The sequence below is a fragment of the Opisthocomus hoazin genome, chromosome 2 (genome assembly GCF_030867145.1).
Source record: "Opisthocomus hoazin isolate bOpiHoa1 chromosome 2, bOpiHoa1.hap1, whole genome shotgun sequence".
In the NCBI taxonomy this organism is placed as follows: domain Eukaryota; kingdom Metazoa; phylum Chordata; class Aves; order Opisthocomiformes; family Opisthocomidae; genus Opisthocomus; species Opisthocomus hoazin.
This window is the reverse complement of record NC_134415.1, coordinates 95,243,797-95,270,690: the sequence shown is the minus strand read 5'-3', so window position 1 is coordinate 95,270,690 and position 26,894 is coordinate 95,243,797. Positions and strand designations below refer to the sequence as shown.

The 26,894-nt window shown below is 38.5% G+C and overlaps 1 protein-coding gene across 1 annotated transcript in view; it reads right to left on the bottom strand.

Moving 5' to 3' along the window:
* Window positions 1-26,894, bottom strand: part of IMPG1 (interphotoreceptor matrix proteoglycan 1) — a 60,752-nt gene that overhangs the window by 21,532 nt on the left and 12,326 nt on the right. The window contains exons 2-13 of the mRNA XM_075410575.1: window positions 26,385-26,618; window positions 21,197-21,363; window positions 20,956-20,984; window positions 18,276-18,343; window positions 17,132-17,223; window positions 14,055-14,201; window positions 10,949-11,007; window positions 9,167-9,187; window positions 7,521-7,774; window positions 5,937-6,013; window positions 5,222-5,442; window positions 4,905-5,122 (exon numbers count right to left, since the gene is read on the bottom strand). Of these exons, the coding sequence (XP_075266690.1) occupies window positions 4,905-5,122; window positions 5,222-5,442; window positions 5,937-6,013; window positions 7,521-7,774; window positions 9,167-9,187; window positions 10,949-11,007; window positions 14,055-14,201; window positions 17,132-17,223; window positions 18,276-18,343; window positions 20,956-20,984; window positions 21,197-21,363; window positions 26,385-26,618 (1,587 nt within the window). The remainder of the gene's footprint in view (window positions 1-4,904; window positions 5,123-5,221; window positions 5,443-5,936; window positions 6,014-7,520; window positions 7,775-9,166; window positions 9,188-10,948; window positions 11,008-14,054; window positions 14,202-17,131; window positions 17,224-18,275; window positions 18,344-20,955; window positions 20,985-21,196; window positions 21,364-26,384; window positions 26,619-26,894) is intronic.

The following is a 26,894-nucleotide window of genomic DNA, read 5'->3' as shown; positions in this document are numbered from 1 at the left end:
TATAATTTGTTAGTAGCTACAGTTAAAACAAACACAAATTAAAATTCTTCTTACTGTGAAGTAAAAGTGTATCATTATTGTTGTTGCAGACCTCCTGAACTCTTTATGTGTTTATACAACTGCTTGCATTTGTTTTGATGCTGAAATTTTCTTGGTCTTTTTGAAAAAACAGTCTGCCTAATACATTATGCAAGTGGCTTCCTTCTGAATGGCTCTTTTAGATAGAGTCACAGGAAGACTGCAAAGAGAAGGAGAAGAAATTTAACCATACAGAAAAGATATTGGTGAGTTACCTCCAGAGGGGAAATATATATGAAGAGGAAAGAGGAATGCTGAGAACACTGAGCAGGTATCATCTCAGACAGTAGAAAAAAGCAGAATTTTTGCACAGTTTGTAAATGCAAAATGAAAATAACTTAGATTTTGAAGGTGCTATAGCAAAGAAAAACCTTTTTGAGTAGCCAAATGTTTAAACCACAGTGTCTGACCCAGGCATTTCAGAACTTTTCAGTAAGAGGTCTGGAAATTTGTACCAGGGTTTTTCTCTTAATTCTATTGAGAAATCTCAAAACTGAATTCGGAATGCAAATGTTAGGGTTACTTTAAAGACAGCTTAGCATCTTCTTAGTAGTTCTGGGCCACTTCAAGGGGTGGAGTAACTGCCATCACCGTTGGACCAGCACAGCTGTCATCCTCACTGCCCTGCTCTTCACTGCCCATGGACAACATCACTGTCCAGAATGAGCATAGAACCATCTGAAAGAAGCTTCACATGTGCTCCTGGCTCACTCCTCCCACTGTCTGCCCAAGCCTGATAAATCCCATCCTCCATGGTTTGACTCCTTGTCCCTCATCTGTTTTTCACTCTTCCTACATCTTGTATGCAGTTTTGTGTGTGTGAGGCTGAGTCTGATTATCTTTCGGGGAGCTGTGAAAGAATTTTTTTTATTGCTTTGCTCAGTGATCTCAGCTAGCCACAATTAAAGTAGTTGGTGTGGGTTGTAGACATTCAGTATTCAGGAATCTGTAGTAATGTTCATCTTGTAGTTACACATATGTGATAACCTGTGCAATAAAGTCTATGTGGAACATACAGCTGATGAGGACACCTAAAAGAATCTCAAACTATGTTATTTCTGCTAGCCAGTTCTTCCTTTCATGGTAAAGAAGAGTGAATTTAAAGTTCTAACATGTGATGAAGAAAATTTGCTCAATCTTCTGGACTGCAGGGTGGGGAAATGGCTGGAAATTTATGTAGTAGAACAGCCAGAAACTGTTTAAACCCTAACCCTCTGTCCAACCTTATACAGCACTGTCTAAGTAGTTCCTGCTGTTTCATACCAGCAACAGTTAAAAGGTTTGTTTTTTCAAAATTTTTTACTAAGAATCGTGACTATGAAAAGCAGCCAGGCACAAAATGTGAAAAATTCAGTACCTGCTAGTGAGGAATTCTGCTTGCCATATAAAAATTAGTATCACGGACACTGTTGACTTTAATAAAACCTCAGCCATAAATGTTGTTCAGTCCTGAATTTCCAGATCAAAGTCTATCAGTTCCTACAAAATATACAACATCTAGGGAAATCAAAGAGTAGAGGGAATGCTGTACAGAGGACTTCCAGAATAGAAAAAGCTACACAAAGAGAAAAAGTTTTAAAGAGTATACACTATTTACTCTTTTAAGAGCTCATTAAATAAATTTTCAACATCTCTCTTCTGTTAAGCATGCAGTATGTTTTGTGTACTATAAGATTTTATGCAAATATAATAACTACAGTTGTTGCTAACACAGCATCCCTTCTTTTTAAATAGGGAACAGTAATTTTTCTCCTTCTACTCTGTTGCAGAGATGATGATGGAATTCTTACATTCTAGTGCTTGGTTTAGACATAGCTTGTGTTCAACAAGGAGGAACAAGATAGTGGACCTTATATTGGGGAAGCTTTTTTTTACAGCTCTAGACAGTTCATTCTGTTTTGCAGATTGACAGGTTGCAACCCAAATGTGCAATGGTGTTTAAAGGGTCAGTATCAGGTGCTTACAGGATCAAAGCTGCATTTACAGAAGACCCACACCTCTTTAAGTGAACAATTCCATATTGTTTGGGCACTAGCAATAATGGGTTTAGGAAAAAGAAAAACCTTTATGTAGTTTTTTACTGACTTTCAAATTACATGAGAAAAATTTATTGAAGAAATCTGGGTTAGTAAGCAGTGAAGTTTCCATTTGTGTTATCCTTCCTAAAATTTCCCTAGGTCCTGATATTTTGCCCGATGACATTGAAACTCATTAAACTATGCAATGTATTGTCTCTGAGGATCGTTTAGAAACACAGAATCTCATCCCCATTTTATCACAGCCTGTGCAAAAGCCAAACGAACTGTGGTCCCACACTAGCACTGAGCAACAATCAACCAAGGTTGAACCATGGGGCCAGAGAAACGTCCGTCTCCTGTATCCCTGCTCTCATTCAGTGAAAAACAGTCAGGCAGTAACTATAATAAATTGCAATAAACAAATTCTTTATAATTTTTGATCTGAATAAGAAGAATGGAACGAATATCTTCAGCGCAAGTTGCTCTGTATTTTTGGTGAGCCAAATACCCTCTGCTTCTTCTCTTCAGTCATTTGGAGCTGTTAGGCTGCCAGGTTTTTCAGCTATTTAGCAAACAGCAAAATAGATATCTGGTTTTATGTGGCTTTTATAACACCAAATCCCTAACTCATCGTATGAATAAAATGAAAAATACATATGACTTTTTTTCCCCCCCTGCAAATATATCACATTTCCACAGTTATAATGAATATTATTTAAAGGTGTGCTGTATGCTTATTTGAAAGTATCCTGTGCTTTTATCAATAGCACTAAAAGACTTCTCAGCGTGAGTTTGAAAACAGTTGTGTTTAACACTTTTTATCATAAACTTTATTTTCAGGAACTTTTCACAACTGACTCTTATAAGAAGTGGTTTTCTGATCTTTAAGTCACTCTGCTAATCAGAAAATACTTGCTTTTCTCTCACTTCAGAACTTGGTGTATAAAGGCAAGACTATAGAACAGGGAGTTTTGTTCAGTACATGAACCACCAGGTACAACAACATGACCATGGAATGTGCTATGCTCTTCCCTGTCTGGAGCTGGTTAGTGTATGATCCCAAGTGTCAGCCTTTACATTATTTATTCTATAAAATGCCAGTCTTGTGATTCACTGGATCCAGAAAGAACATTACTGCAGACAGTACACTACATGGGCATTCTGCCCTCTCACAGTTCTGCTGTGTGGGCTCGTCGCGCAGGATGTTGTCACCACTCGGTGGGGTATTTCGATCAGCTATGCAAACAAAGCCTGTTTGCCTGGTTGCAGGCAGGCAGCAGGGATGAATGTGCCTTCTTGCTGTTTCTGGGCATGCTGGGTCAAGAAGGAACATCTTGAAAGAGGGAGGAGGGTTCATTATGCTCACTCCAAGAGGCTTCTGATGTGCAGGATGGGACATGAAAGGCCAAGGGCTGAGCAAGGAGGGAGCTGGCAGAACAGGGACAGAGTAGAGCCTCTTATGAGAGCAGGTATCTTCCCTGAAGCAGGGAGCAAACATACAGGCTTTGAGGATGACATTCTTTGAGATTCAGAAGCACTGAGTGTGGTTGTGTTAGTGGGAAGTCTACCACTGAATTTGTTTTTTGTTCGTTCTTTGCAAATATTTTAGTATTGCTTATAGGCTACATGGGGACTTCAAAGCATTCTGCTGATTCCTGTGAAATTCTTACCTACCCTCTGCTTTTCTGTTGAGAGGGTCAGTAAGAAATCGGAGACAAAGCACATCTGAGTATTCATCAAAGTACTAATTCGTCCCGTGTGTTTGTAGCAACCTCTTACATCTCACAGCTAGCACAGGCTTCTTAGAAGTGTAAGCAAAATTAAAGTTTACTAACCTAACGCTGAGTTGGTGAGGCCAGGTTGGGTACCAGGAAAGGGAGCAGACAAGAGCTGGGACAGATCAAGGGCAATGGCAGGAGCCGTGCTTTGGCTGCTTTGCCAGTGGAGGCTGCTGCCCCATACAATCCAGTTACCCCCACACCACAGTTCTCCGCAGTGTCTGGCGTAGCTTTCCGAGCTGCTGGTGGTGATGATGAACGCAGCAGCCTTGTTGCATTTGCTGTTCTAGGGGAAAGTCTAATTTGCCTGTGCCCTAAAGACAACCTGAATATCTTTGTACTTTTTTCATCTGCAGGGTGAACACTTTCTGATAACTGGGAAACATGCTTATCATGTATTTTTCATTTTAAAAGCCAAATTATACAGACTTTTCTCCACCCTGACACATATATGTATATATATTTTTTGATTTATTATGTGTTTTTTCTCATGTATCTAGGTGCCTCTAAAAAGCCCTACTGTGTGGATAAAACTGAATCAACAGTCATCAAAACCAGAAATTTTAAGAAGTTTTTCTCATTCATCAGACCTGTAGATATGCAAACTTTTCCGACCTGTGGTACTCTTTGCTTGGAATAAATTATTTCATTATAGTCTTGCTGCTATCATCTAGATCTGTCTGTAGAACCCAAAGTAATTTACCTTCCATGCTTTAAATACCAGAATATTTTTTTACGTCTCTTTTCTCTGCCTTTTTGAACTTTTACCAACTGTAATGCCCTGTAGCAAGTGTGCCTTATCATTAGGCATTGGTTGTTGTTTTTGTTTTTGCTTTGACAACCTTGAAGTCAGGTACATTAGGATTTTTCCTGAAGTGAGTATCAGAAATGTAGATTTTCACCCTTGATAGTCCAGAAAAATTTCTGTCACAACTGAAAGGAATGCTTATTGTACATATACATGACTGTTTATGTAATAACAGTTGGATCTCTGCTACTGTCTCTTATGAAAAAATCTTTTGTGTCTTACCTTGTCCGGACAGACTACCTTGGTCAGGTTCCTTGAAAGGTGGTTCTGTGAGATCAGTCAGTTCTTTCTTCTCCTCAGCTTCACTATTCTCATCTCCGGCTTGCAGGAGATTAGGTAGGGTGAAGCTCCCCGTGGTATAAACTGCCAGTGTGGTAGCCCGCTCTGCTGGAGACTTGTACCCGTCAGTGATTAAGTCATTGCTAGTGGAATCATCTGCTGGAGGAGGCAAATAGGAATCCTCTGGTTTTGGAGAACTGCTAGTGCTACCCAGAGCATTGAAAGGCACTGTGAAACTTTGGTGGTCAGTAGCGATATCTTCTGTGTCTGGAGGAGATTTGTCCTGAAATGGCTCTCTGGAGGGTTTGGTAGTGAACACAGGTTCAGATGAAACAAAATTGTTAAAGTCTTCAGGGGCACTGATCTCTCCACTTAGCACAGTGATTCCAGTTGTAAATTCATTGACCAAGATGTCTCCTGTTTGGTCCACTGTTGCTGGGCTGGGGTAACCTAGTGGGAGTTCCACACTCATGGAGTCCTCCTGAAAAATTTTTTTAAAATCATCTTTCATTATTATGTTGAAGTTTCATTACTAAAAATGCCAATAATCTTTAGCCACAGAAGCTTGCAAACAGCTAACTTAACATGAAGTCACGGGATGTCTAAAATGTTTGGCACGTGCATGTGATCCTGATCACATTGACTATAATTTTAAAAATGATTAAAGAAAGATAACTTTCACTATCCCTGTCAATTGCTGTGCTTCTGTCATTGAGATGTACTACGGAACTGGTGAGACATTGTTTACTTTGTAATTAAAATCAGAAAATCAAGCAGTAATATTCACCTGTAAATGCTCTAAACAGTATCTCTGTTGCAGTATAACACCACAACTTTAGTCCTTTAGCATTTATAAAAGGCAAATATGTATTTTAGCATAAAAGCATTTTTCTGTATATTTATGTACATCTTAACACTGTTTAATTTTATTTCTTGTGGAGAAACAAATAAATATAACAATCAGTATTAACTTACCAAATCAGGGCCTGCCAGAGGAATAGTGACCATGGCCTGGATATCATTATCCAAATCACTAGGTGGTATAAGAGATTCTAAAAAAAAAAAGAAAAAATAGAAACAGCGTGCACAGTATTTCAGGAGTGGCACACTGAAGACTGATCAAAACACATCAACTCATTAAAAAAAAAACAACAGTATTCAAACTATTCTTCACCAAAAAATTACTTTTAAAAAATCCATGTTAAGAAGAAAGAGGCATACATTTTCATTTAAACTGACAATTATGAGGAAAACAGGAACTTTATATGGAGTATTCTTTGTACTCTTCATTTAGTATAAATGGGATAGATCTGCAGAGAGCTGAACTATGGATCAGTGCTTAAAATCAGCTGAAGTATGAACCGCTCAGTTAAATCTGCATGGGCTATGATGAGTCATTATGCTGTGTTGTTCATTAAGCCTAAATTCTTTCAGTTTTACCCAGAGTCCACACCATTGTTACTCTCAGTGTTTTGGTTTTAGTGCCCACTTGTTCCCTTCACCCCCTCAGAAGAGCTCTTTGAACATACTTGCATGCAAGCTGTTTTTCTAAAATTGGTTGTTAAAAATAACTAGAGGGGAAAAACTTGATTAAAATAGTTATTATGAAAGTGTTCCATATCCATGAAATTTTTTCATGGGACTTTTAATCTACATTAAAATATGACATTTTATTCTTAATAAATTCTTAATACATTTTATTCATTTTATTCAGTATTAGTTCATGTAAGTATTTTTTTTTGAAAATAAAATGCTGCTGTCTGTAAATGAAACACTACAGCTAAAATTTGGTGCATGTTTTAAAACAGTTTGGTAAATATATCTATGAAAAAATATTTTAAATTATGTTCCCCATTTTTAGCTGACCTCCCCAAAACTAGGGCTATGCTAGCTTTGAAAAGAACAATCGACGGGCTATGAAGGGATATTTGTTAGCTGGGTTACTGAACAGCGTGCAGCCCTTCAACCTTCTGCTGGGGGTCTTCACACTCTTCTTCTCGTCTACATTCTTTCTGTGTTTCAGAGTGCAAAATGCACCTTTACAGTGTGATTCACACCACAGATTTGAGCTTGGGAGCAAATGCTCTTCAAGGTGTCTGTCTCTGACTTCAGTGGGAGGTTAGATGTCTTGCTTACAATTGAGACTTAGCTTTCAGAAAGCTAAATTTATCTTAGAGGAAGCCCTCACTTTTGTCTTATTAAAGAAAGGAGACTGTCCATACTGGGAAATTTAAACAATATACTGAAAATTCATTTTTTTTTTTCCTCCCTTCTCCTCTTATTTGTCTTAGTGTGTAAAATATTCAGCTTTTCTAAAAAAAAAACCAACCAAGAAACAGATCCTCCAATGTGATTAGAAGTTAAGCTGTATAAAGGCACAATTTACTATAAAATTTAACTTAGATGTGTGGATCCCTCGGATGCCATGCAACACTTAGGAGAATGGGATACATCAAATGGAAACAATCTCTTAGATAAGCAAAGGAGACCTTACTGAAATTGCATCAGTTTGAAAGGACAAGGTTCAGACTTGTGCCTGGCACTGGCCTGCCTACTGACCATCAGTAAACTGAAGTGTTCCAAGATCCATTGGCAGGGACTGGTCTTCATGGAGTGCGATGGCAACCAGTTGCTGAAGGTCGGTTACGGTGAGTTTACTTGCTGATATCTCCATCTCTTCCTTTGGAGAAAGTGGATTTTTTTCATTTTCAACCATATTAGATCCAATAGTTGAGATGTCATCTGCCGTGCTTTTGATTTCTGAGCCATCTCTCTCAAAGTTTACCACATATCGTGCTATAGTGCTGCTTGATCTGCAAGGAGAAGGTGAAAAAAATGCCCAGTGCATCAAAATCAGTTACTGGCTGAGGACTGATTTTACAAACAAACAAAAGTATATGCAAGCATAACATACTGTCTTCTGTAAAAATAAGGCAGATAGACTTCTTTCTAATGAGACTGTCATGTTCCAGTTACTTTTGCTATATTTAAACCTTTTTTCTTCTACTCATAATTTTTAATCAAAATTCCAATATCAAAAATTATAAAAATGTTCTAACATAATCCAGTTTAATGTGACTACTCAGAGACCTGTAGAACTCGTAATACAGTTTGAAGTCAATGATTATTGGTTCAAATGGTTATAAATGCATGCTGGGGTTCTTAGAAGCCATAATCACCTATTAATTATACAGGAACCTATGAAAAGGGATTAAAAAATTCATAAAACTGCAAATAAGCAAAAATGCTATCACTTCTGGGCAACTTTTGGCTCATTTTGAAGAACAGCAAGTAAGTTAGCTAATGTGGAAAGAAAATCACATATCACAATGGGAGTTAGCTTTTCCAAGTCCAAATGAATGTGTACAGCTTCTCCCTAGATGTATTTGTTTAACAGAAGGCTAAAATTTTTACAATTGTTAATATATCATTTTTCATAAATGGTAAATTCACCTAATTAAAATGAAAAATAATGAGTACATTGTAAAATATTTGTACTCAACTATGTTGCTTTTTATAATATCAAATAACTGGAGAGAGAGGAAGTTCACTTTATCTAGTATTTGCTATGTATTTACATTTGTATGACACTGCAAGAATTCAGGAAAAGCATTAGACAATTTTTCCTTTTAAGCTACGAGTAAAAGAGAAATTGTGGGAACTGCTAGACAAATTGTTCCCTAGCAGCACTTCTAAGCAAGAGCATAAGACTCTATAGCTGTTTGTATTACGAGTCAAAAGCTCCCTGTGTTTTATCAAGCTAGTAACTGGTCTCTTTGCCATTCTATCTGGCCTGATAATGGAGGTAACAAATCAAATTCTACATAGCTATTGAAGATAATGTGTATACGGAAACACAGCTAGGAAACAGCAGATCAAAAATAAAAATTAAAAAATGAAGTTTCCCTTTTTTTTTTCACTTTCAGTTTATGACAGGTAGAGATCTTTACTCATCTAAACATGAATTTTCTTAGGTCAAATAATTTTCCTTCCTTCAGAGACATCCTGAAAAAATCTGATTACACAAACCTTTCAGATTAAGGTAAAAGCTGTCCCTGCTGCTTTATATAACAGATTTTGCACTTAGGCAGAACACAAATCAGTTCACGCTGTCGCTTCAAATTAAAGAACATTTATTGATATATCTATCTACATCTGATAGGCTATAAAATGATTAATCTTAATTACAAATTACAGAAACTTACCCATCTTTTTCCTTCTTCTGTCTTCATTTCATCACAGAAGACAGGATGTGACAAAGGATTGCAAAAGAAAGAAAGACAAAGATTCATGTGTACCAGTAAATGAAAAACACCTTTTGACAGTTTATCTTATCTTCTATGTGTCATCTCTAATTTTTATCTGGGTATGAAAATGACAGCCTACTCTCCATAATTTCATTTTTTCCCTTCTGAACAATGGGAATCTCCCCATTTTGAGTGGTGAAGCAAGAATTTTATTTTACTTTGAGAGTTTGAAATATCTGCTTTCCTATTTTCCACTACAAATGGTGCAATTTGAGCACTGTCATTGCTAATCTATGTCTTTATGGTGACAATGAACACCTGTGACAGTAGTAGCAACTATTACAGTTACCACACTTGGTGCCTACTCAGATGATAGTCACGGGGGTAACTTGACCTATTAATTACCTCTGGAAGACAAGCCTGTGTTGACCTTCTGTAATATAATGCCCTGTTATTTTCCCTGATGAATTCTCTAGCATAGCTCCAATGTTGTCCTTCCATATTGCCTTGTGTGAAATGCTGCTAATGCATGCAGCAATATGGCTAATGGAGAATGGACAGCAACACCTGTCTTTGCTGATCTGTAACTCTCAGGAGCTAACTAAATTACTAGGTGATGGGAAGCAATCCTGGTCTTCCACACTGATGAAAGTACTTTCATATCAGCTCCTAAGACCAAGGCACTAAACAGAAATGGATCCCAGATCTCCTGGAGTTGCAGCTGAAAGAGGTTAGTTATTGCATGTTGTAACTGTGAGATACTACTACAGTTTTTCTCTGCTTGTTCTGCAGTAGCTAGCTTTTAGTTTTCTCACATTCATTTTTCAAAAAGTAAGCAACTAATTTTCACTCTGCTTTCTCTTCCGTCTTCTTTTCCCCAGCAATTTTTGCAGAGAGAAAAGCTAGGAAGACGTATACTCTTGTCTAAAATTGCATGGTGACAGGAATGTTCTTCAAAGTGTATTAAATATTACTGGAAGGACTGAATGTTCCTGATGCTGTGCCGTAAGCCCACATCAATTTACATCTTATTTTCCTGCTCTTTATTCCCTTTCAATTTTATGTTATTTCCTACTATTAGTAATTTGTTTTTCCCTTGATTCTTTACATAATGTGCTCTTATCTATAAAAGCATAACCATATCAAATTCTCAGTTTTTGATCCCCCCCTCCTCTGTAGATTCTCAATTGAAAAAATACACAGTAGCTTGAATTAGCAGTATACATACAAGGAAGCTAACACTAAAATAATGGCAAGACAGAAAGCAAATTGAATGAAACAATTCTAATTGTTTGAAACACCTGGGAAACACCTAGTGGAAAGCATTCATATGTATGGACGTGTATCCTCCTGCAACCTTCTCTTGCCAAGGCACCTTCACTGTGATCCATGAAGGGCACAGGATCCACACACACAAAAAAGCCACCTAAGTATCCATACTCCTAACTCTCTTTTAAGAAAATTCTTAATACAACGTTGCTAGCAAACAATTTCAAAGGATTTATTGATTGCTTCACTCATCAGGGAATCAAAGCTGCTTCTGCTTAGTAATTCAAAACCTCATAGCCTCACTTGGGGTGTGTTCGCACTTCTCTCTGTATTGTCTCTCTGTTGTTCCCAGAAAACTACTTATAGCAATACACACCCCGCTGTTATATAGATCTCTTCACGTTGGAGGGAAAGAAGGAAGAGAAGAACCCTAGTAAACAATAGAAAAATGATTCCTGTTTTCTTACTTACTTAAATCCTAATACGTGGATTTCTTTGAATCCTGGAAGTTTCTCAAATATTTTTTGCATCTATAAAAAATCATAAAATCATTAATTCAGTGTAAGTTCTAACACTAAAAAGTAAGCACAGGTTGACTACCTGGACAATATTTTTCATATTTCAGAAAGAGTTTAGCAAATGCTCTCAACTGCCCTCTTTGTGATATCATTATTGCTCAACTTAAACACAATATTTGGTTTGTATATGCTGCCTATATTACCTGTTAATAAGCAAAATGAAATACAAAATACAGATGTTTTTAGTTATTTAATTACGTATATCAGTGATAATCTTGTTCATAATACAAACAATATGAATCAAATGTCTTTCTTATTTTCAGCAGTATTGGTTCATGAATAATTTTGTGATTCAAGTTACCGTAACTGTAAATTGTTAATTATTTAGAAATATTAACCAAATGCAGATAGATTTATATTATTTGACAAATCATTTATAAATTAAACAGTTTTAAGTGTCTTGTACAAATAGAATAACTTTATATATTTTTAATTCTAATGTAGAAAATTGTACAGTTACGTGGTTTTGAATAGAAGAGGCAATATGAAGAATAAACAATGAGCAGAAAAAGTGAATTCTATATAAATTTTTCAGACTTCAGGATAAGAAGTGTTTTTATCAGCACCTCAAGAATTAACATTTTGAGATCCAGCTTGTAGATCTTAGTCTTTTCCAACTGTAGCAACATTTATACAGTTAAGTCAAATGAAATATTTCATGTACATGTACTATGTCAGAGGAAAGGGATTTGTTTTAAACACACAGATCCACAATTCCTTTCTGATTCACTTCCTGGTCATGTTAAGTACTAGGCAACACACTGTCTAAGCCTTTCATTCTGCGAGCAAAACCTGTGGAGTTGAGGGAACTCAGCTCTTGAAAAGAAGAGAAAAAGCCTTTTGAGGAATCATGTCCTTTTGATTCATCATATCACTTAAAAAGTATATGGACTAATATGGAGATCTTTCCTCTTCCTTAGCTATATAATTCTGTTCAAACCCAGCATACATTTAAAACTCATCCATTCATGTGTGACAGTCTGTCAGAACAGGTAGGGAATGGGCAGTCAGACCCAGAGGTTTCTCTGCATCTCTAGTGTAAGTGAGGTGAAGAAGTAGCAGAAGATCAGTATATAGTCACAATACTAGGTATCAGCCCCACTGTATCAGCCTAGATGGCTTTTTCTTTGCACCAAGCAGAGGAGAAGCTGAAGTCTAGTGCAGAAAATGGCCTACCATCTACACTCACTTTGCCCATCTCCTACAAGAGGACAGTAGGAAAGGTGCTGAGCTAAATACTTCATTTCGTTCTTAGTCTGACTTAGTAGAGATGGTGCAGAAGCAGCAATTAGATCATGGGAAGACTTTAAAAGTTATTCATGTGACTAATGTTCACTCAAAGTAACAGAGATTAAGGACCTAAATCACTAGGATGCAATTAGTTTTCCTAAACTTAGTCAAGCACTATGATTTTAGATGCATTAAGGTCATCTTCTGCTCAGTTGCTGGTTTAAAAGAGTGCAGCTCTCATATTTGAGAGGTCCTTGCAGTTGTGCTGGATAACGTGGGGCACCTAAAATGGCACCAGATATCCATGTTTATGCAACTGAAACCCATTTTAGCCTGCACTTCCAGCTGACTCTTGGCATGGGCTCTGTTCAGTCCCTCATTGGTTCTCTTTATATCATAATGAAGTTGATGCTTTCGTTTAACTGTACGCACATATGTAGCTTCCTTTTCCCTAAATTCATTTTGCTAAATGAATCTTTATTCATTGAGTAGCATAAGCATCTGAATCTGTGTTCTGTTTTTTGTGTGATTTTAAATGTCTGTTATGGTATACAGATGTAATTCTAAATATTTGCAGTGTAATGTCTGCTGCAGCTTTTCCCTTTTGCCATGTCCTAGAATGAATTAGAAACTGAGCTTGGAACTCATGGCTCCAGCCTTTGTAAGGGCTTCTCTGGAATTTGTACAGGAGCTCATGTAGTAGGATGAGGTTTTAATTCTGAATAAAACTCCTCACTCTCACCCTTTCAGTGCCCTTTTAAAACTGCTTTGTATAAAGATCACCCTCTGCCTTCTTCATGGTCTATCTTTGGAGGAAAGCATATCAGGTGTATTTCATGGTACTGGACTACAAATCATTTTCTATTCAACACTGCATGTTCAGAACAGCTCTGGACTCTTTAAAGTAGACAGACAAAATTTCATGACAATGGAAAATAATTTAACAGTTGAGGGACTGCATTTCTCACCCTTCTATTAATTAAATTAATAACTTAAAAATCAGATTGCTGAATTACACCATTATATGTTTAGTAAACAAAGTCTGCAGACAGTTCTGTTCAAGGATAATACTGTAAATCTCTGGAGAAGTTACTTTTTATCAGCTCTGCCAGCACATTCTTCACAATTTTTCTATGCCTATCTGAAACTGAACAAGGATAGTGAAATAACTTGCACTAAGGAACGCTTGTGAAACTGATGAGAAGCTTTAGTTAATTTTACTAAGAAAACCTTTTGGGATCCTCAAGTCATTAACTGCTATCTATTAAGCTGAACATTCAGTTACTATTATGAATTATAATAAAATACCACAGATGTCCCAGTTCTTACAGAAACTGTGGCAATGCACAATAAAATGCCTGGAAGTCCTTTGAAGAATAGTTCAGACAACAGTAGCTAATTACTTTTAACATTTATATTACATTTCTCATTAGGTTTATTGTAGAAATTAAATTATGACAAAGTACTGTCCATGAATTCCTGATTAAGCCCAAATGGTATTCCTAAAATTATTCTGTTCATCAGTTATCTGAGGCTCTATTGCTGACAAAGATGTTGGCTTCTTAGTTTGGTAGCTGAACAGATGGCCTAAACCAGGTGAAAAGTTGCCTGTACATGAAGGAAAACTGAAGGTCTTGAGGCAACAGGAATTATCTGTTGCAAATGAGGGCAGCAGATTATAATTCTGTTTCATGGTGAAGGTAGTTTCATAATATGAATCTCAGCCAAGGTACAAAGCCAACGTTTTGGTGTTCACTCAGCCTCCTTACCTGTAGCTGAAATTTGGCAGCTAGTTGTCGGTACTGCGGGGAGTTGGGATCATTAAGTTCCGCTGTGTACTCCTGATCAGTGAGAGTGACACTGAATTCTACCATTTGCTCCACAGGCAGTTCTGGAACTGTATTTGTTCCCAGCTCCTGGAAAAAGAAGAGGAGAGGAAAAGAGGAGAAATAAAACTAAGTGATTTTTGCCCCACATTCCAGTATATAATAGGTAGAAGGATTCCCTTTTAAGCCCGTCCCCGAAAGAACTTTCTGAACCATGTACTACAAAAGGCAAAAGTTCCAAGCTACATCTGTTGGCTTAATTTTTCTGCCTTTGCAAACAAGTTGCTACTACTGTGACTTGAGAGTTGCCTTTGATATGCATAAATGAAGGTGATGAAGAGAATCAAGTCATTTGCTGTACAGAGAGTGTTACTGGGTCTTCTTGTTTCCATCATCATTAAAGTCACCTAGCTTTACTTGCCACTTTGGAGGAAAGTGTGTGACATCAAGGAGAGTGACAAGCAAATGCTAAAAGCTGGTTAGTATCCTACTGTCAGAAAACTCCTGATCATTCAGAGCAGACTGCCAGACTCTCTGTTACTGTTTCATGTTCAGACGTTTGCATTTGGTTTTACCTGATAAGTAGAAATATCCCTACCTGTGTTACAGCTTTCCTGTGCAGTTGACTTTACTGCTATTTTGTTTGCTGTTTCCCAACACTGTTTGCAGTTCTGGCCTACACTTACTAGTTTTTTGTTTTAATAATTTCAAACTCCAAAAGCCAATTCATTTGTAGGCTGCGATGTGCTGGCCACAAGGAGGAAAGCCACTAAGTATTCAGAAAGATTTCCTAAGTCATCTTAGATATAAAGTTACATATTTGGTAGTTTTAAGATCAGAAGGAATCTCTTGTTCCTTATTCACAAACAGAGGTGAGATTCAAATTTCAAATCTTGGAACGCAAGTGCCTGAAGAGGTGATGCAGAGAGGCCATCCAGGAGACTCCTGCCTTCTGCCAATCTCTCAGTCCTTCTTCAAAAATCCTCTTACTAATGTCAACACATACATTGGCAGTGAAATGCAGGGATAGTATTTTGTCATGCAAAAAATCTTTTTTTTTTTTTCTGAATAAAACCTTTCAGAGTACTATAAAGTTTGCCTGTCAAAAATATGAAGGTCTTGGAACACAAAACAAGTTTTTCTTTACTGCATGTACATTGCATGTGTATGCTTATTAACAGTACTTACATATTCTGTATTCTTTAAACACTTTTTTGTGTGTTTATTTGCTCAAGGACAACTCTACACTCAGCCAGGCTTTTTATACCTTAGATAAACAAACAAACACAAGAAGAGCAAGACAATGATCAAGAAGAAACTGGCCCAAAAGAGCAGCAAACTCATCAGCCTGAATCCCACAGGGAGATGGGGTTTCCATTTCTGCTGCCAGGTGGGTTGGCACAAGGCTGCTAGCGACATCTGTCCATACATAACACCTAGGCTTTGATAGCTTCCAAGAATGAGCAGAACAAGAAATATGTGCAATTACTGTGTGTCAGGGGATAAGGGAGAAAATAAGATGTTAACGTAATAAAGAATGAGTAAAACAGGAGTGAACACTTTCTGCACCCATTGATTTCATGTAGGTCAGCTCTGCTGAGTCATTCCTTAGGATGCCTCAGTTTTAGAGGAAAGTATGTTTCGTGTCATATATAAAAATGTGGCTCAGCATTCTGTAATGTTCTATCATAGAAACAGAAGATGAAGGAATATGCACTTTCTGTACAGCTGATCTGTGACTCTTGAGGAGCCAGCCTTTGGGTGTCTGGTCACAAAGGACTGGGCCAAGACACAATGACGACACCTATAACACAGAGGAACTGGTTAAAGCTGATCTCCTGGTACATCTCAAGCATCATAAATAAGTGATTTTAAAACCATTTTCCCCTCATATTCTAGCTGTTCTTTCACTCCAACAGCTATGATACAGGTAGGCAATACACAGCTGACAATATTAAGATTAATTTGCTTTCTTAGATCCTGAGGACATAATCATTTTGGACAGTAAAAAAAGTATTTATCTGGGATCACTCTGGCGCAATTCCTGTGCCTGGAGCTGAGAAGCTTGCAGAGGCAGGATGGAGAATGGTGGCGAAATTCTCAGTGGCAGCGTTGAGACCTTGAGTTCACCCAAGTGGGGAGGAGGTGGCAAGAGCCTCTTCCCACAGCCAGCACACACAAACAATGAAAAGAACCCCAGAGTGGCTTTTTGAGGAGTTGCTCCAGAAAGGCAAACTTTTTAGAAAGCGAAAAAAAAAACACCTCAGAACAAAATGGAGGGGAAACGCAAGAGCGCAGCTCCTGCCTGAGGCCTCTCGGTGGCAGGGCCCAACCGCAGCCCTCGGGCCCTGGTGAGGCCTCGGTCTCTCTCCAGAGGGATGTTCCAGAAGGTTCCGTGAAGCCATGTGGCTGCGCTGAGGCCAGGGCTACCTCCCTGCCATCCCAGGCGCAGCAGCCAGGACAGGGAAAAGAACAGCCCCTTCTCTCACCCCCACCCCATCTCAGACGCAACCTGCGGACCAGGGTAGCTGCTGTTCACCTGCAGCGAGGGGGTAGCGCCCGGCGCCATGCTGCACGGCTGCTCCAAGGGGACAGCAGCAGAGATTCCCTGTTTTCCTGGCTGTCTGGCAGGAGGAAGACAGAGAAGGTGCAGTCCTGTCCCCTGTGTTGTGGAAAGCTCAGAAGGTGTGCATTTTTACATTATTTGATGAAGAACAATGTTACAAAATGGTGCAAAACAGGCAGCAGGCCCCTTATTAAATGAATGAAAAGTCTGCCTAAAAGCTGGTTGCCATATTTTGATACTTTCTACCACGTATGCAAGAAACATCATGCACTATTCCAGTACAGAAAAGTTGCTAATAAAACCCTTCAGTCCTACTAGCAGTAACAGAGGGGAGCCCTCATGGTTTATAAGCATGAAGTGTTTATAAGGCTTCCCCTCTTTCTCTTTTCTGCTAGCTGAGCTCAAAAAGAGGAGGAGAGTGAAAAAGTGGGATAGGAAAATAGGCTGCCCTCACCTTTACTGGAGTCTTCGTGTCGTTAACAATTTCGTTCAGCAGCGTACCGTTAGGTACTGGTGCATATGGAGAGAGGGAAATGCCAGGGGAGCCTGGGGGAAGTTAAAATAAAATCAGGCAAGAACAGATTCGCACATCAAAAATCTTCCCCTTTCTGTGTTGGTCGGGTGTCTGCTCACTGGAGAAGCTTTGCTTACAGAGGGTGTGTTTGGGCACAAGCCCGCACCAGTGAAAGGTGGTCATCATTTATGGCATGGGTAAAGCTGCTACTTTTTGTACAATAGGCAACCTTTCTTTCGAAGTGAAAACATCAGTAGCATTTCATGTGTGTTACTAAAGGCAAAAATTGCACCGACTATTCATCAACGAAATTGTGTGAATTAAATAAGAATATTTGATCATTTCCTCTCACACTGCATTATATATCACAAAATGTCTAAATTTGATTTTGCCAATTGACATCTTTGTCTCTATGATAGCCGCCTTTCTTTAGGGCTCGATTTAAAGTAATCACAGGCTTTGACAGAGTTTTCTACCTAAAGGCAAAATTACCATGCTGGAAGTCGCAATTAATAAGATTCCATCATATTTAGCCCTCATAAAAACATTTGTGCAGTATGTTTCCTCCTTGAACCAAAATGCTCATGTTTACAGATTTTTATCACTTAATAAATTCCTAACATCATTTTAAAGAACTGTAGTACACAACAGTGTTGGTAGGTCTGATTGGAATAATCTGCTCCAATTAATGTTGTGACATCACTGTGACTTTCTGGCTAAAGTAATTCTTCATTTTCATCTGCTTGCTTATTTTGGCTAACAAAATGCAGCAGCTGATATGCTAAATGTTATTTCATAACATTCCTGAAGAAAATTAGCTTTACTCTCCTGAAACTAGGAAAACATATGCCTTTAAAGACAGTGAAACAAACCTGGAATGCTACATTTGAGTAGTAGACATGCTGTAAGGAAATCGAAAAATTCTTCTTATAGAAGATTTTGCTAAAGCATTTTCATCGTACTTCGTTGAACTTGTCATGCTTCTACTACATTCATTAAATTACAGCTTTCTAAGATCTATGAATCACTGCTTTTAGCAATTCTATTTAATGGGCAGACGCACAGCAAGCAGATTTGATTTTACCTGTAGAAATGGAAGGAATGTCTTCCAGCTTTTTGCCACCTGTTTTCTCTGTGGATATTTCATCTTTCCTATCAATCAAATAGAAATGAGTGATTTAATGATCAGCATGCTGTACTAGCAATGGCAAAGTTGTAAAAAAATAGTATACATGACCCCTATATAAAGTGTACTTTAAATGAGAGAAGTTATTTCTAATGGAATATTTGATAAACTGGTTAAACAGGCAATGGAACAGTAGATAATATTTTATATTCAACAGTTTATATACTTCCTCTCCTCTCCTTCAATATGGTATTTTCTCTTACAATGAACAAAAATATTGATTTGATATATTCCTCCACCACGAACTACCAATCCTGTCAGGAGTCTGCCATGAAGTTTCGTGACTGATTTTCTCCAGGCAATCAGAAGGATGGGGTCACAGAGATTAAATCAGCGCTCAGGGTCTGCTTCTTCTCTCTTTGAAGTCTATGAATGGTTGACCACTGACTAAAATGGAAGCAAGACTTCTTGTACCTTGTCTAAACCAACTATTGCCTCCTTTGCTATATCTCATCCTATCAAGATAGTTCAGTGAGGGCTTTGGCCTTCTTATAATTTTAGAGTCAATGGACACTTTATGGTTCTAAGGGTGTTTCATGGTTTGGTGTGAGGAGAGAATGAGTAGACTTATTTTTCATTTGTCAGCCTGCATTACAATATCGTAAGGATGCTTCCAACTAATGACAGTTTCAAGTCAGATTCCTGAATGAAGATTATTACAGGTTGTAGGAATGCTTATGTTTGGGTCTGGATGTAATATTGATGGGTTGATGCCTACCATGGTCCCCATGGCTGACAGATGAAAACTCAAGTAAGAAGATGGTGGGTGTGATGTACAGATCGTCTGCCTTACATCACAGGATTTGTTTTGGTGTTATTGATATTATTTTCTGTTTTAAGTTGACAGGCATGTGATGATTAAGAAATTTTGGAAATGAGACTGTTAGCTTCCCTGAAAAGCAGAAGTGGTATGTATATATAAATACATTTCACAATAGATACGTCAAAGATTCCTGCAGTTAAGACTATAGAATAATTTCTGCTCTAAACCCAAATTTTTAGTAATTTGTAGCTTTTGGAAACCTTTGGATTCTTCTAAGTGACATTTTGAGATTTTCTTTCCTGAAGTTGAGGACTGAAGAATTTCAGTAATTTCGGGTTGTAAGTAGAGCGTTAAAAAAATCACAGCATAAAATAAAAAGCCCATTCATGGAAACAAATGAAGAAAGCGTTCCTCTAAATTTGTATAGAAATAGCTGTTATTGTGCACACAAGTGGAGTGTTTGTGCAAAAATGATGTGAGTGAAAGAACCAAGGGCGCTGCAAATGCATAGTGTGGTATTAGCTGAGACAACATGCAGCATAGAGAGAAAGGATGGCTGGGCTGCATTTCTATACAGGACCTTGGTGTTTAATAACATAAATAAAGACTATGAACACCTCCTGATTTACCACATCCTCTGGTTATCTTGTGTGGTGAGAAGTAAAGTATTGTTTGTAATGTTTTCACAATGTTAACTGATTATGTGTTGTGGCTTTAACTGGAGACTGCTCTGTCCACATGGCTTCTACAGAAGATACAAAACATTTCCCAAACCAGCCAGTAGTAGAGGGGAAATCCAACAATGCATAATCATGGCTGCGTTTCCAGCTGAAATATGAGTAATTTCATAGAATTTACTTCACCTTCTGGATTGTGTCTGGGGGAAACCATACTGTTCTCAAAGAGCGTAAGAACTCTGAGATCAGTCGCTTCACTTATTGCCTTGCTGCTGCTGTTTGCACTACACTGAGTTGAAAAGACCTCCCTTTGGACTTCCAGGGGAGTTTAATTAGGCCCTACATTATTAAAAACACATTTCTGAGAAAGAAGAACACGCAAAGCTCCCATGTCACAGTGAATAAAGATACCTAAGACTTCTGTGATCATGAGACATAACTTATGAATGAAAAAGATGATTTGCTACACCTGAAAAACTAAGAAAAATTGAAGAAAAAATAATGCATTAGTCAGAGACACTGTGGACAATGGTTTGTCTGGCTGTACTGTAGTATTTATATGCAGAGAGACAGAGTTTGGTATTGTAACTTTAACCCTGCCATTCTCAGACTTCCAAGCATTGCCAGCAGCATACATTTTTTTCGAAGAGTTTATGGAATAAAGCATCACATTAGTTAACACGATTATGACGTGTAAAAATACAGTGGAAAGCTAAAGTGAAGGCATAGAGTTTTTATATTATTTCTTAATGTAACCTCTCAGATAAACTTTTGTTCAGCTTTCTGACTTTCCTTTTGAGAATTATAGTGGTTGTGGGTAATCTTTTGTCACATTCCCAGTCAGCACTAGTCTAACACAAAGCAGTGGCTCTGTCAGGGTTTCATGCTCACATTAGTCTAAGCAGACATTCTGTGGTGTCTCAAAGTGAACAGCCAGCTCAGACATTTGGCCACCTTAATTATTTGTGATTTGATTACAGTGTATTATGATACATACAGCATACACATCTCTCACAGCACACACCAAATACACCACATTGCTATCTGTATATCTGTTCACATCCACATGCATCTACATATATCTTTTTCAAAAAAAGGCAGTAACACCAAGTGGCAAGGTTCTACTTGTGCTACTTACCTTTCCTGGAAGGTTCTATGTTTTACTCGCTGCGAAAAAATTAAGAAAAACAGCATTTTACTAGTGGGTGTATCCAACCATTGAGCAGAAGCCTGTTAGTTCTTTTTTTACTGTACTTTTATGTTTTCCTTCTAACACGTGCCCCCTCCTCTTCCTGGGCAACACTTTACCCTTACATAAGCAGACAGAGAGGCACTTGGAATTTTCCCCCAGTTTCTAAACAAATGTTAGTAATCCTTACCCGTTGAATTATTTCCAGGTGCTCTTGGGAATTGCTGAAGTTTTTGCCAATGTCGAATATGCAGAAGGTTTCCCTCTGGCAGGCAGTAACCCAATTCTGATATTCAGAAGTATCCGGAATCCGATCCAGAAAAATACGAAAGGCTTCCCACACAGCTTCCTGGCAAACTGAGTAAGAAGAAAGGGGCTGGGGGTGGATGCTTTGTACCGAAAAGTAAAGCTGAAAGCCTTTTTGAAGCAATTTGGGATTTACACATTTTACTGTACTTAGTAAATAAATCCAACTTCTAGATATTTTTAGATATTTACATCTTTTAGGTATTTTTGAGCTGACAGACTTTTGCCTTTAAACTGAAGGATTAACCATTTTAGAGTTAAGGACTGCTAATTTCCCTCATTTTAAAAGAGACATTAATTTGGCCTGAGATCATCATCATGAATAAGGAACAAACACAAAGCACACTTCCTTCACCTCAAAGGCACATACTTACAAAGATACGTTCTAGATGTTCTAGTGGATCAAACAAGGAGGTGGAAAAAAAAAATCTACCATTCATTATAAATGTACAATCACAATGTTGACTGTGTACAAAGGTTTTGTACACTAGTATGTTTATGCATACAACAAGTTAAACAGAACATATTTAAGATTTTTATATTCCCCACATGTGTAACAAAATATTTTAATAGAAAAAAATATTTTTTAAATGCAGCAGGGTAAAATGATTCAATTATATTCAAAATTTTCAATGTAATTAGTCTTTTCAAAATCTTAGGGACATTCTGCAGCAGGTACATGGTTTTATGTTTATCTCAATGCTTCTGGAAAAATTGAAGGCCATCTGTATCCCGGGCTGCATCAAAAGCAGCGTGGCCAGCAGGTCGAGGGAGATGATTCTGCCCCTCTGCTCTGCTCTGGTGAGATCCCACCTGAAGTCCTGTGTCCAGGTCTGGAGCCCTCAGCACAGGAAAGCCGTGGAGCTGCTGGAGAAGGTCCAGAGGAGGGCCACAAAAATGACCAGAGGGCTGGAACACCTCTCCTGTGAGGAAAGGCTGAGGGAGTTGGGGCTGTTCAGCCTGGAGAAGAGAAGACTGCGGGAAGACCTTATAGCAACCCTTCAGTACTTAAAGAGAGCTTGTAAGAAAGGTGGGGACAAACTTTTTAACAGGGCCTGCTGCAGTAGGACAAGGGGTAATGATTTTAAACTGAGAGGGTAATTTGAGATATATTTGGATATAAGGAAGAAATTTTTTATGGTGAGGGTTTTGAACCCCAGATCAGGTAGCCCAGAGAGGTGGCAGATGCCCCATCCCAGGAAATATTCAAGGTCAGGTTGGATGGGGCTCTGAGCAACCTGAGCTACTTAAAGCTGTCCCCGCTCATTGCAGGGGGTTGGATTAGATGACCTTTAAAGGTGCCTTCCAACCCAAACTGTTCTATAATTCTAAGACAGCAAGAGAGAATTCGAAAAGGTGGTTTTCAGGAATGGCTCTAAGGGAGCTGCAATTACCAGATGCAAACAGATAAAATTATGTGAGATTGTGTAAAAAACATATGTAATACTGGAGACTAATACTTTTATATATTCTGTTGGCTCACTCTTTATGCAGGAAAGCTGTGAAGTTCAGCTGTAGTATTACAAAATATATTAGAATACATATGTCGGCTTGGCTAACAGTGTTTTGATCTGTTTTCTAGCAGTCAGAACTCTGTCAGGCATTTCGGGGAAAACTTGTAAAAGAGAAGTTCCTGCTTCAAAGACCTTGCTCTGTAACACTGTGAGTGAGGATCATGGCATGAGTACGTGAGGGAGGGAAGAAAGAAATGACTGCTCGGAAATACTTTATAGGGTTTACTTTCCCTTGATGATCCTGATAACACCGGTCTTAGATATACCTGCAGAAGCGAGTTTTTGAGAGTCAGAGATCACCAGGTGGGGCTATACTTCTGAGTGTGCTTTTACGAACATCTTGCTGAAGTCTCCTCTTTTTTTAAGTTGAAACCATTTCTAAAAGATTCTGGAGGATGAACTGTTTCCTCCTCCAGACAGTTATTGCCTACCTGACCAACTAGACTAATATGTCTTTGGGTTTCTGTTCAGATACCGGCCCCTCCCCACACCCAAAATATCTGGGTTTCATTTGACTCACTTTGCACAGCCTCAAACTAAACATACAATGAGTCCTGGCTGCACCTGAGTTGTGTTTAAAATCATTGGGTGGTCCAAAGACATCCCCAAGCTATCACAGAGCCAGCCAGGGAGTGCTGTTCTGTGTGGACTTTCCTGCTTAACTGCAGAAATATCCACTTATGGAGGTTGTCCTCTGCAGGGGCTGTGACCTCAGTTGTGCAGGATAACCAATAGGGCTAGGTGGCTGCTAGAACCAATGCATTTTAAACAGAAGCAGGTCAGTTTATCTCAGCTGTCACTGTACTTTCCCATTCGTGGGTGACTCTCACTACCTGTTGATTCCTCTGGTATAGAGAGAGTCAACCAAGCCAGCTGTATTTTTGGCTTTGTGAAAGTATAATGGACGCTCACTCAAGATGAGGGAACACACTTCAAAATGTTGTTTAAAGTTAAATGCTTTTAGAGAAGGAGATTTTCAAACATATTAGAAAAATCATTTTAACAAAAACTTGCTAGCAATTTAAAAGCTGTTGCCTTTAGCACTTTACTTCGCAAAGTTCAATGCTGTGAGATGGGATGTTTATTTTCAGTACTTGATACAGGCTTTGACTTAGAATGAGATAATTATCTGCCTTCTCTAAAATATCGGTGCCTCTGAAATTCGTGCAGTTAATTTCTCTAGGCATTCTCGGAACTTGCTGTAGGGATGCACTCACCTAGTTATGCTAGGGCACCTCAGTAATACTTTAGGAATGACCTGCGCTCCCAGTAGAGCAGCTGCACGTGGAGCAGATGTGGCCAGATTATAAAAAAGGAACAGGCTGCCTTTTGAAGAGATTTATTCATTATGAGCCAACTGTTAAGGTTGCTTTCTATTGTCTTTTTCTCACAACTCTATGGTATCTGTTTTTCTAAGCAGTAACTGCTGATTAAAGATATACTATCTGATGAAAGGTAATCCAGTTACCAGCGTTTAGATAAACATGACACATGGGCAGCTGAGGAGGTGTGGTAGCTAATTCCATGCATGCTCCCAGTTTGCCCCACATGAGGAACTGCCTTCGTGGTGACTTAAGCTATGGTGGGTCACAATAGGCTCAGGCTATCCAACAGCACCTCTCTGAGCTCCTGTAGCTGAGCTGCTTTGTGTTGTGTGCTCATTCCTGAAAGCACAGAATATATATATGTATATATATATGTGTAGAAAACAAAAATTGTTTAATTTTTCTTAGGAAGCAGTAAAATTCTTTGAAGGAAAGATATGATCCACAGTGCTGTTATAGTTCTAAATGTGTTGTGGGACTTGGAAGGGTGGAAGGGGTCTCCTAGACTTTAGGTTAAGGAAAAGAACAGACCTAAATGTATGTCTACAAAAGAAAATGAAGGTAAGATTGTTCCACAGATAGGCACAGTCTGTAAGACTCCAATGTGGCTACCAGATTGTCTTTTCATGAAGGCTTGTACTGTAGTTACAGCTCCAAGGACAATGGTTGCATCACCACATTTTCACTTCTACATTTTTTTTCATTTATGTCTTTTGTCAGGTAAGTTAGCATGCTCAGCTGGGAGAGCAGAAGTCTTTGGTTCTGATTTTTCCTAGAAGGAAAGATTTTTTTGAGGTTTTAACCAAAGACATTGTAATGGAAAATATGCAACTAATCAAGGGAACAGAAACACCTTTAGCAGTTGACCCAGTGTACAAATTATTTGTCTGTAGTCATCTGTTCTTTTTTTTTATTTTTTGGAAAGTACTCCAGCTTCAGTTGAAGAACTGGATGACACCGACTCAGTGAATTTTGTGAGTGTAGGACACTCTGCTGGGAAAGAGCAGCTGCAAGTTTAAACCTTCTTCACTATAAGACTTATATAGCCCAATATCTGACTCCAAACTGATGTGCTGCTCTCCAAAAAGGTGGTAGCATTGTCATCATCAGTTTTTTAACAAAAATGTTGTAGTTGCAGTTCACTGAGTTCAGGTCATTGATACCAGCCTGTCCCAGGAGTAGCTTGTTTTCAGCCCTATCAGGGATGTGACCAGTGAGCTTTAGGGACTTTCAGGATTAACTAGTATTTAAGAAAGGCTTTTTGGATCAGCCTCTTTAATATGTTTCAGAATTCTGTCTAATGCTTTTTGGGTTGGATTTCAGTCCCGCAGTGGATACCAAATATGTTTGTATCTATGGGAACGGCTACAGACACTGGTTGCCAAGCTGCCTATAGCAAGTGACTGCTGTTATAAAATTTTTGCAACTTTACAACCAGGTTTCATTTCAGAGGGAACTAGCTGGCTCCCTGAAAGAGAGCTGAGGAGCTGCAAAGTTACATACATGTATGTGAGAGGCTGGAGATCAATATAGATGACAAATAGATAAGCAAAGTTGGTTTAGGAAGTAGGTGTTGCCTTAGATACTTGCACCCCAGGAGTGCTGACTAGGTTTTAGAATTAGCTTTGGACCTTCTAGCTGCAGCACAAAAATATGCATTTGTTTAATATGAATTGGAGCATCCACAGAATGAAAAGCTGGGAAAGGGAAAGGGAGGAAGAGAGGAAATATAAAAAAGAGGTCTATTTGCACCATACATTGTAGGGATCTAAAACAGGAGTGGTAACTCTACAGGGTCTCTATGGTCAAGCGAAGAAAAGAAAGGGCTGGAGAGAGAGTGAATTAATTGAGAAACAGCAGAAAAACTGTTCTAAACTTTTAAAAAATAAGACTAAGGTCTTAGAAAGGGTTGCTGGCAATTATCTCCATGTTTGTAGCATAGCAGCACTAACACAGACTTAATATAACTACAGACACACTAATATATTTGTGCAATGACCGAAAAACAGTTTCATTACTTGTCTTGAGCTGGCGGGATTAATTCTGAGTAGCAATGATGGTACCTGCCTACCTACCTACATAACATTTGATTATCTATGTAAAAATAAAGCACAAAGCAAATATCACAGACACTGCCTAGAGCTAAAGAACAAGATTCTGGAAAATTATTGTGTTTCCTCAATTAAAATACATACTTTTGGGGAGGAAGTACATGTTGCAATCATCATTTTACCTCTTAATCTATAGTAAGCTTGATGACTGGCTAAAATCTGCTTCACTGATTCTTGTGGGCAAACTTTCACACCAGTTGAGAAAAAGGATGACCTTTTTGTTCGGTGTTTTGCCATGTCAAATATTCGCCTTATGGTTGACACTCTGGACCTCTTTGTTGTTCTTTCTGTTTTGTCTGACCCTGAGGCATCTGCAAGATGTTTGGCTTCACCGTGGTTTACTTTATTAGGAATTTCTGGAAAAGATAAAAAGTAAGCATTTACATAAACATACATTGCATAGGCAGTAGGTATCAAATGCAAGGTCATGACTGGAAAATGGGCATGAACCTTAGAGTTCTTTTTGTTACATTATATTGGTGTCAATGCCCTCAGTGAATTCATGTGCTTAGGAGAAATGTCCTGTGATCATGCAGGGGAACCTGGACTCCAGATACCTGGTAACTTATTTCCTGGTATCTCAACATGCGACCTCCAGGTCACACAGGGTAAAAGTTTCAGAAGCCCTACAT